At 46.5% G+C, this 10,236-nt stretch overlaps 2 protein-coding genes across 2 annotated transcripts in view; one reads left to right on the top strand and one right to left on the bottom strand.

Annotated features, from left to right (window-relative positions):
* Positions 1-6,156, top strand: part of LOC132991397 (angiopoietin-related protein 7-like) — a 6,647-nt gene extending 491 nt beyond the window's left edge. The window contains exons 1-6 of the mRNA XM_061060170.1: positions 1-846; positions 2,887-3,121; positions 3,404-3,538; positions 4,206-4,422; positions 5,268-5,463; positions 5,559-6,156. The exon at positions 1-846 is cut by the window's left edge and continues 491 nt beyond it. Coding sequence (XP_060916153.1) covers positions 139-846; positions 2,887-3,121; positions 3,404-3,538; positions 4,206-4,422; positions 5,268-5,463; positions 5,559-5,705 — 1,638 coding nt within the window. The 5' untranslated portion in view covers positions 1-138 and the 3' untranslated portion in view covers positions 5,706-6,156. The remainder of the gene's footprint in view (positions 847-2,886; positions 3,122-3,403; positions 3,539-4,205; positions 4,423-5,267; positions 5,464-5,558) is intronic.
* A 761-nt stretch (positions 6,157-6,917) lies between these two features.
* ndufb9 (NADH:ubiquinone oxidoreductase subunit B9) lies at positions 6,918-10,147 on the bottom strand. The gene is made up of 4 exons (XM_061060181.1): positions 9,991-10,147; positions 8,317-8,509; positions 8,021-8,134; positions 6,918-7,282 (listed from the first exon to the last, which is right to left on the bottom strand). The coding sequence occupies exons 1-4, from the start codon at positions 10,077-10,079 to the stop codon at positions 7,151-7,153; spliced, it is 528 nt and encodes a 175-aa protein (XP_060916164.1). The 5' UTR covers positions 10,080-10,147; the 3' UTR covers positions 6,918-7,150.
* Between the last annotated feature and the right edge of the window lie 89 nt (positions 10,148-10,236).

Genomic DNA, 10,236 nt, shown 5'->3' with positions numbered 1-10,236 from the left:
TCTGGACCTCTTTGTGCCATCATGCCTGACCCTGAAGGTGCAGAAACTGAAGGTGCAAACACCGATTCTCCGTTGGACGTCACGCCGAGCTGCTTTGGATAAAAGTCAACGAAGGAGGAGAGAGACTGAGTGTCCAGAATGAAGTGGACGTTTGTTTTACTGACCTGGTGGTGGTTCCAGCTCGTTTCTGGAGACTTTGCTGCCACTGATGAACTCTCTGACGTCCGGCATGATGCAGATGTTCCCTCACACACACTCACGGACACACACTCTGATGTCCAACACAATGCAGATGTTCCCTCACACACACTCACGGACACACACTCTGATGTCCAACACAATGCAGATGTTCCCTCACACACACTCACAGACACACACTCAGATGCATCTGACATGAACTTCCAAACAGGCAGAGATGTCCAGGACACTAACTGGGACCTTCCAGACATCCACAAGGACAACTATGAGGACGCTGACTGGCATCCTACGTCCACCCTCCGGGAAACGCACCACGAACTGCACCCCGATGCTCCACCTGTGATGCGCAGCATCAACGTGGGTGTTGGAGAAAGCACCAACCAGAGTCTAACGGAACGGTGCGGCGAGTACAGCAGCCAGCTGACATCTAGCGGTCAGTGTCAGCTGACGGCCACGCTGCCTCCCGTGACAGGGGGACCATCCCAGAAACGCTGCCCGGATATGTTCCGCTGCACAGACGACATCTCTTATTGGCTGCACGAGAACCAGAACAGAAAAGAACAGCTGGATGAGCTGAGGGAGACGATGTCAGAGCTGCAGGAAGAGCTGAGGAACCACCGGCATCGAGTGAAGGCGCTGGAGCTGCAGGTACACTGACATGAGACGGTTCACTCGTGTTTGTCTTTGTGAGTAGAATGAAGAGCTGATCGATCTGACAGCTAGTGTTCAACACTTAAGAAATGTGTTCAGAAGATTACACAAGCTCTGCAAGCATACATCCCAACATTTAGGTCACACAGTACAGGATGGTGGGTCTGGGGTCAGTGGTCAGAGGTCAAAAGGTGAGTCTGTGCCTCGACCACTGGCTTGTGTTGTTGGCTGCTGATTTGCTGCAGAGTTTTCAGAAAGCATGGCTGCTCTCCAGGTGAGTCATTTCACAAATTGAAAAAGTTCACTCCAGATCTGCTTGAATCTGCAGGCGGATCGGTTTTTGGTTTTTGTGGAGGTCTGTCCGGTCCTAACAGTTTCAGCTAGCTTCCTCCTTCATCTGTCTTGTCTTTTCGCCTGCACAGAGAGCGGCCATGCACTCAGCACTACAATCCCAGTGTGGGTTGCCTGCAAGGTCACAGGACATGACGGGTTGAACTGTATGTAGTCGTGGATTGTATGTGAGTGTTTGATGACTCATACAGTAAAAGGGGAAATATGGTGAAACACAGCACGCTCCTTTAAAACCCTCTGTCATCACTGTCAGACTTCATTCAGTGTTAAATGTACATTTACATCATCGCAGCATCGTGTCATGACAACAAGATGAAAACAAAAAAGTACTGTAAAACTTCTATTTCTCTCCCAGTCTTTTATTCCCTTCAGTCTATGAAACGACCCTGCCTTGATTTGGGACAGTCGTCGATATGAGAGGGGACTTTAATTATTTTAACTGGTTCACAGTAAAGCTGGGAAACACTGTATCATAGTTAATGTACAGCAGAAGGAATATTTAACTGTGTACAAAGTTAAGATGTCAATGATGTCATAACAGACAATTCCCACCAAAGAACAAACATACACAAAACAAAACACAAACAGAGTAAGACCAAGAGTTCCCGCTCTGGCATGTTCAGCGAGGCCAGAGTGTTAGTCCGTCTGTCTTGGACAGATGTTGAACTTCATCTTTACTTTTTGTGTCTTGCTGCTCTTTCTAATTATTTTGTAATCCACACGCTCTTAAACACGACACACAGACGAGCCTTGGACTGAGCGCTGCCTTTACGTGCAGCTACACCGGGCGAGTAAAAGTTACTGCTGGGCCTTAAACTGGGAGGGGCTTCTATTTGGAGTTTTACGGTAAGACAACATAAATACAGGCCGCCTTTATCTCACTGTTTCTCTTTATCTCTCCGTATTTCACACCCACTAAGTCCTCCTTAACCCTGAAAGCTAACAGGATTAGCTGCAAACCTTTCAGCCGGGGCCATCCGACCCACAGAGCTGCTTCCTGGGCTGCGGCGTCCCAAGGCTGACCTTGGTCTCAAATCCACTTAAAACTGTCGCTGACTCGAGGAGATCGGACTGTTTCTTTTTTAAAGGAGGACGTCTTCTCTCTGCTGGAAGTTTATCAGAGAGCCTCAGTTGTGCAGCAGGGCAAATCTGAAATACTCTCGGTAAATATATTGTGGAGTAATTAATCCCTAAAGAGAGAGTGAAGTCAAATCCCCTCTGCGTTTGTTGTTCTTAGCTCTGTGTTTACTCTGATGGGGCGGAGCTTCCTTCAGCTTGTTTATGTTTCACTCAGAGGATCAAACACGTTAGCCCACCACGTGGGGAAAGAGAGACGGGCCCGCCCACTCGCTTTTACAACAGGAAGGGAGGGGGGGGGGGGGGGGGGCTGAGGGATGAAGGAGGCTTGTCCAAAGAGAGCGTTTGTTTTGGTCTGAAGGTCGCAAAGTAAACATTTAAAGGGGACTTAAAATCGTAACTTTACATTCTAAATGAAATCGATGATTATTTTTTATGACATGAAACAGAATTCCAAATCAACATCAAGAGATATGAAATGAATGCACTAAATGCTTGAGCGCATGTCCTGAAGATTGTTTCACCTTCATTTATTTTTCTCCATCTTACGGCTGCATCAGGAGAATAATAAAGGTCAAACTCTCCTTCGTTTCTCTCTCTCTCTCTCAGAGTGAAGAAAATGTGACTTCAGTCCAGACTCTTGAACCACGGCTACATGCCCTGGAGTTACGTCAGGCTAAGACGGACACGCTGCTGCATGTGCACGCCGCGCTGCTGTCCGAGCTGCAGGCTCAGCTCGGTAACCTGTCAGCGACCGTGCAGCGAATTAGCCTGAACACAGGCTGCAAGATCAACGTCATCAGAACAACGTCACTGCTCAACATGCGGGACACGCTGCCACCAGGTACTCAAAGACATTGATATAAATATATAAACATATCAGGGGCTGCCAGAAAGTGCAGTTCCTCGAATGACCACTTGAGGCTGACTCCAAAGGTGAGTGAATCCTAATAACACGCGTGTGTGAACAACAACTCAGGAAGATTTCAGTCAGGCTGCCTGAAGTTTATCACTCAAGTTTGGATTGTTGTGCTTACCTGCAGGAGCTTTGCAAACTCTGTGTGTGTGTGTGTGTGTGTGTGTGTGTGTGTGTGTGTGCGTGTGGGCATGTTTCTCACTTCCTCAGATGGAGCACACTTGTCTCTTTGTCCGTCAGACTGTGCGTCTCTGTATCATAACGGTGTGCGGCGCTCTGGTGTGTACAGCATCGTCTTGTCTCCGGGTTCCTCCAGGCCTGTCTACTGTGACATGGAGACAGAGGGTGAGTCACACACACACACACACACACACACACACACACACACACACACACACACACACACACACACACACACACACACACACACACACACACACACACACACACACACACACACACACACACAAACACACACACGCTGGTGTGTTTCTGTGTTGTGATAGCTTTTAAAGGATGCTGTGACTGTCACAGACGCATGAACACAAATAGATAAGTTGGGAAAGACGTGAAGACATGGCCGGAAACAGAATACCATAAATAAGGGGATGGATTATGACACCCACCGCTCACACAAAGAATCGTACAGAAGGGGAGGGGCCAAACAGAAAACGTATCAATAACCAAAGAAGAAGAACAATACAACACAAGAACATCATGGAGCTCCTCTCAGTCAAAGGTTTTTCTGTGTGTGTTAAATCAGCGACGATGTCACTTTGGTCAGTTTTAATGAGCATAAATCAAAGTTGAGTTTGGATCAGCTGACGACTTCAGACTTCATCATGTTTAATATGTGAAGAGCAGATGTGACCAAACGTTCGTTCTGATGATAAGACGGTTTGATTCTTTAGAAAGCTGCAGAACATGAAGGTTAGTAGAGCTTGGTTTAGTAAACATGTCATATTTTAAATTGGACACGTTGCCATTATTTTTGTTCTTGTCTGTTCATTAGGCGGCGGCTGGACGGTGCTACAGCGACGGCGTGACGGCTCGGTTAGTTTTAACCGTGGCTGGTTGGAGTACCGAGAAGGTTTCGGCGAGCCGCGAGGAGAACACTGGCTGGGAAACCAACAGCTCCACCTGCTGTCCAACCAGGGACACTACAGTCTGCGTATCGACCTGCAGGACTGGAGCAACGCCCACAGACACGCCCAGTACCGCACCTTCAGGTAGAGCGACAGGTGAAGAGGGACTGACAGCAGGAACACATCGATCAGTTAGAGAAGAGACTGATGCAGATTTAATGTGGTCATGAAACATCTTCAGAAACTATAAATTCAGACGACGAGATTAACCTGCAGAAACCGACTTTTAAACTTTCACTGCAAAGACTTTGTATGAGCGAGTTGTTTGAAGAAGTCAGGGATACGTTGTGCATGAACAAGACAAAATCAAAAGAGATAAAAAGATAAAGGCGCCAAGATCAACACAAACCTCACAGGAGCTTTAACATAGCAGCAACCTCCGGTGTTTAAAATTGAAGCCGATGTGTAAAATCCTGCAGTTCCTGGAGGCTGGCTGCAGAAGCACAGGAAGTCACATTCACACCCATTCTAAAAAGCCTGTTTTTACAGCAGAGATGAACAAGTTTACAGCCTGGTTCAAAAAACCAAATAGGTCTGTTTTGATGACTCATCCGTTTTGATTTGATGAAGGATAAGAGTTATTCACAATAAGGCGTGTAGCTGACCTGATTGACAGGTGGGCATCGGTGTAACGGTTTGTGAGGAGGCTTAAAACCCGCCTCAGCTCCAGCTCTCAGCCTGTCGTTAGGTTGACTGAAAGTTAGACTGAGACAGCATTTCCAGCATGGAGACCGCCATCGATGGGACTCTCGCCGTGAGGGACATCATGCTCAGGAAGATTTCAGGGGCAGTGTGTCCTTAGAATCCTCTAGAAATGTTTCAGGAGTGTTGTGTGAAAAAATATGAAAACTAATTTAAAAGTCTTGAGAGTTTCTTAGAAGATGTGTCCGTCTGTTCTCAGGATGATGTTTTCTCCTCTCGTCCTGCAGGATCGACGATGAGGAGAACCATTACCGCCTCCATGTGTCTGGTTTCAACGGTACGGTGAAGGACTCGTTCAGTTGGTACCATGACCAGCAGAGCTTCAGCACACCAGACACGGGAAACATCTGCGCTGAGATCAGCCACGCGGGCTGGTGGTACCATCAGTGTTTCTACGCCAACCTCAACGGAGTCTACTACAAGGTAGGACTGTGACAGAGCGCACTGCAGCATGTGGACGGAGAAAACGCCTTTTGACCTTTAACGCTGTTAAGATTAAAACTCTACTTCTCCACCAGGGGGGGCACTACTCTCTGAAAGCTCAGAACCTGCTGGGACCGGACGGCATCGTGTGGTTCTCCTGGAAAGAATCAGACTTTTACTCTCTGAAGGCGGTCACCATGATGATACGACCCAGCAACTTCAGACCCGGCCTGTCGCCATAGTGATGGAGTGTTTATCACCATGGCAACGAGAACAGCGATCTGAGGCTTTGCTAGGCGTTTCTTAGGACTGTAGTGATGACACGTTCACATCTGAACCAAATATGTTTTAATCTGCTGCTGAACGAAGAACAACCAACTCATGAACTTCTTCCTTTTTTAAACATTCATTTTATTTGAGGCCTTGAAGAAACATGCTCCCTTAGTAACCAGGAAAAATCACACTCGAGTTCTTGATCAACTCCAGAACTCGAGACGTCTGGAACATGATGCTCTGATTGGATGCAGTGGAGAACAGAAGCAAACGTTGGGTTGAATGTGGTACATTTGATCAGCTCACATTTGTACATTAATTTATTTAGAAGTTGTAGAAATAGGAGTAAAAAAATGTTCTTTCTTTTCTGTGATTAAACATCAAGACAGCATGAAACGTAACCTCGTCAAATTGTTTTGTACTTTTCCACGCCAGGAGTTTTAAAACGACAATCTGTCGTCTTTTTTTTTTTTTTTTTACTTTTACAAGTTATTTTGAAGTCTTTATTGGATCGGACGGCTGAGGAGAGACGGGAAGCGTCAGGAGGAGAGGAAGGGGGTTGACCTGCAGCAAAGGGCTGAGGTCAGATTTGAACCCGCATCCGCTGCGATGAGGACCACAGCCTCTGTACATGGGGCGTGAAACATAACAGCGAGGCCATCGGCGTCCTGCACAAACTGTTATTTTAATGATCGATAGCATCAAAAGGACTGAAGCGTTAAAAAGATGACGATGTACTTCATCAGACAGGTGTGAAGGACACCAAAGAATCCATCAATCATCGCAGGTATTCTCCTGCACGTCTGATTGCTTTCTGTATAAATCAGTCAGTGTGCATGAGTCCGTCTGCAGCCTTCCATGATTAAAAACTAGAAGTGAGCCAACATTAGGCGTCTGTTTGTTGCCGTGACATCAAACAAATGTGGACATTTTTTCTTCAAGATTTATTTTTGGGCTTTTTTGCCTTTAATGGAGATACAGGACAGTGGATAGAGTCAGAAAGTAGGGGAAGAAATAGGGAACGACATGAGGAAAGGGAGCCACAGGCAAGACCCGAACCCGGGCCGCCCGCCTGGAGGAACACAGCCTCCATACATGGGGCGCGCGCACCAATCACTGCGCCACCAGCGCCTCAAGTGTGGACATGTTTAAAAACCCGGAATCATGACAGAAGAAATGCAAATGTTTGAATCATATATAGATTTATTGGAACAGTTATTCAGTGAAACACAGACAGGACTTCTGACCACTTGAAAGGTTCCAGGTGAACACAGACGGGTTGTTTCCTCACGCTAACTGTACAGGTGGAGCGCCATGAAAACATCCTTTAAGACCGATGGTCCTTCTTCACTCAGAGGTCAAGAGAGTTGGGAGACTTTGCCCTCAGACTGGGGGGGGGTGGAGGTGGGGGTGTTTATGTGGGTCGCTCCCTGGGGCGGGTGACAAACTGCCACCACAGAGGGGGGAGGTCGCCCTCCTTGCGGGCTGGAGGGAGGGCTTCGGTCTTGATGCCTTCAGTTCCAGTCTCAGCCTGCAGCTGGGCCACCTGGAGACAGGAAGGAGAAACACGTTTAAACCACTGAAGCAGAACGCATTCCAACAATGACCCTCCATCAAGACCTTAAAGGTACTCTGGTCTCTTCAGAGAACCCCCTGAATTCTGCCCCTCCTCAGAACTAAACTGCACTTTTAACTCAGTAACCAGGTTCTCCTCCTGTCTGTGACAAGAGGAGGAGGAATGAATCCATCTTTGTTTTACCGCGGATACGCCGTCGTGAGCACTACATACTTGTGGCTCGGTGAGTCTGCGTAGCTCTGAAATACTCTGCCTGTAACAAGCGCCACAGGAAACCATGGCGACTGAAACAGCGCTTATGATGTTGGAGTTGATAACAGAATTCTAGCGTTCTTCTGCAGAATTCTGTAAACGGCAGCAATACCAGTAATGTTGTAAAAGCAGATAGATGATGCTATTAAGCGGACCAATCACAGGGCTCGTGGTCTGCATCATTTAGACGCAGTCACATTTTTGAGGGAGTGGAATGTCAGGATATGAATGTAGGCGTCTGCGTAGGTACAGGGCTACATGAAGAATGAGAAGAAGAAAAAAAGTCCCGGAGATGGTGAATCGTCTCGCGGCTCTGCTCTCACAGAGGGTGTGCAGAGGGTACACAAGCTCTAGCACTGTGGCCTCATTCACTGAAGCAGAAACACATTAACTGACATCAAGGTGAAGCTCTCTGTACGGAAAGCAGCCGAGGGAACACACGCCCGGAGAGCTCACCTCTTTGTCCCAGCTCTGGTTCCTCAGTGTCTTCCACTGCTCTCTCTTGGAGAAGTAATCCGGATACATGGCCTTCTCCGAGGGGTGCCAGTGGTCCAGCAGCCACTCCGGGACCTACAAGAACAAAGCATAGCTCAGGGCTTCATGCAGCAGCACACAGGCTGTGGGACTGTCAGAAGGTTAATCTGCTGTATGACTGCAGTACAAATCAAACGATGCTGTTACCACCACACAGCATTCCTCTTTAAAACATTAGGCTTCTGTATGTTCACAGATTAATTCATCGTAACGGTCACCTTGTAGCACTCGTATCTCTCGTAGGAGGTCCCTCCAGGGGAGTCGGGGAAGATGTAGGGCTGAGGATGTTGCCTGGTCCAGAACTCCTCCTCTCCCGCCTTCAGCATCATGGTGGCCTTCACCATGTCCTTTTCATTCTTGTTTTCGTCGAAGCGAGCCCGCATCAAGCAGGCATAGAAACGATATTTGTCTCTATGAAGGAAAAACAAAATAAACACACCATGGTGACGTGTTTTTAAATCAGTGCAGGGCCGGAAAAGTTCACTGTGTTATCTTAACAACGAGTCTAACTGTTAAAACCTCAAACAGAAAAGTTATTTACACTCTGATTTTACACAATTATCAGCTGCAGTTATTTTCATACGGATTCAAAAACAAAGTTTGAATGTTTAACTTTTCTTCTTGATCCACTTTCACAAAACTTAATTATTACTCAGATTACTTTCTGATGTCACATGATTTAAAACGTTATGTTATTTAAATGAGAAGTAGAATCAAAAATCACAGAAGCTATAAAATAACATCAGACCAGTCAGGTTTTTAAAGGGAGAGAGAGGGAGAGGGAAAGAGGGAGAGAGAAAGAGAGGGGGAGAGAGAGAGAAAGAGGGAGAGAGAGAGAAAGAAAGAGGGAGAGAGAGAGAGAGACAGAGAGAGAGACAGGGAGAGAGACAGGGAGAGAGACAGAGAGAGAGACAGGGAGAGAGACAGGGAGAGAGACAGGGAGAGAGACAGGGAGAGACAGAGAGGGGGAGGGAGAGAGAAAGAGGGAGAGAAAGAGGGAGAGAGAGAGAGAGAGACAGGGAGAGAGACAGGGAGAGAAAGAGGGAGAGAAAGAAAGAGAGAGAAAGAGAGAAAGAGGGAGAGAGACAGATAGAGTGAAAGAGGGAGAGAGAGAGAGAGAGAGACAGAGAGACAGAGACAGAGACAGAGAGACAGAGACAGAGAGAGTGAAAGACAGAGACAGAGAGAGAGAGAAAGAAAGAGAGCGAGAGACAGAGAGACACAGAAAGAGAGAGAGACAGAGAGAGACAGTGAAAGACAGAGAGAGAGAGACAGAGACAGACAGATAGAAAGACAGAGAGAGAGAGAGAGAGAGAGAGAGAGAGAGAGAGAGAGAGACAGAGACAGACAGATAGAAAGACAGAGAGAGAGAGAGAGAGACCCTCGCTCCTCTACAAATGTTGCCAACGTGTCTGTAAACTTTGTTTATCGACTTTAAATAAAAAACAAACATCTGTTCATATTTATGGACACAAGATTGATTCTTTATATATTTATTAAATAAAGATTTATTGAAACAAAGATTAATTTGTTTTCTTTTTGTTTTTAACCTCAGATTTAAATGTGTTGTTGTCAGTGTTTGGACGCTAGGTGGCGCCCTTTCAGTGTAAAACACGAGTTTAATCATTAAACAAAATGACGTTAACCGTCTGAGATGAGGAGATTAGTTTAACGTCTGCATTCATGTTTTCATTCAGATAAATTAAACTGATTATTTAATTCAACTTCTCTGTGAAATGTCTGACTTTAGACTGAATGACCCGGCTAGCATACATTAGCAGTTAGCTTAGCTGTTGTTAGCCTAGCTGCGTTCAACAGACGTCATTACGGACGCTGCGGTCCGTTTTTATCACTTTTTAAAGCAGTTACTGAACAAACACCTCGGCTCTCACCTGAACACGCACCAGGACTCCAGGTGTCTCAGTGATTTCTTATAAAGTCGCAGCACTTTCTGCTGGTGGGTGAGGTAAGCGGTGGCCATTTTCACCGTCCCCTGTCACCTTCTCCCTGACAGACGCGGAGCATTCTGGGACTTTGTGTTGATTGGACGATGCGACCGTAATGACGTAATGACGAGAAAAATGCGCAAAACAGAATTTTCTTTCAATCACTTTCTTGTCTTTATTACAATCAGCGTT

Source organism: Labrus mixtus, chromosome 16, assembly GCF_963584025.1.
Source record: "Labrus mixtus chromosome 16, fLabMix1.1, whole genome shotgun sequence".
Taxonomy (NCBI): domain Eukaryota; kingdom Metazoa; phylum Chordata; class Actinopteri; order Labriformes; family Labridae; genus Labrus; species Labrus mixtus.
This window is presented reverse-complemented; position numbering and strand designations above follow the sequence as displayed.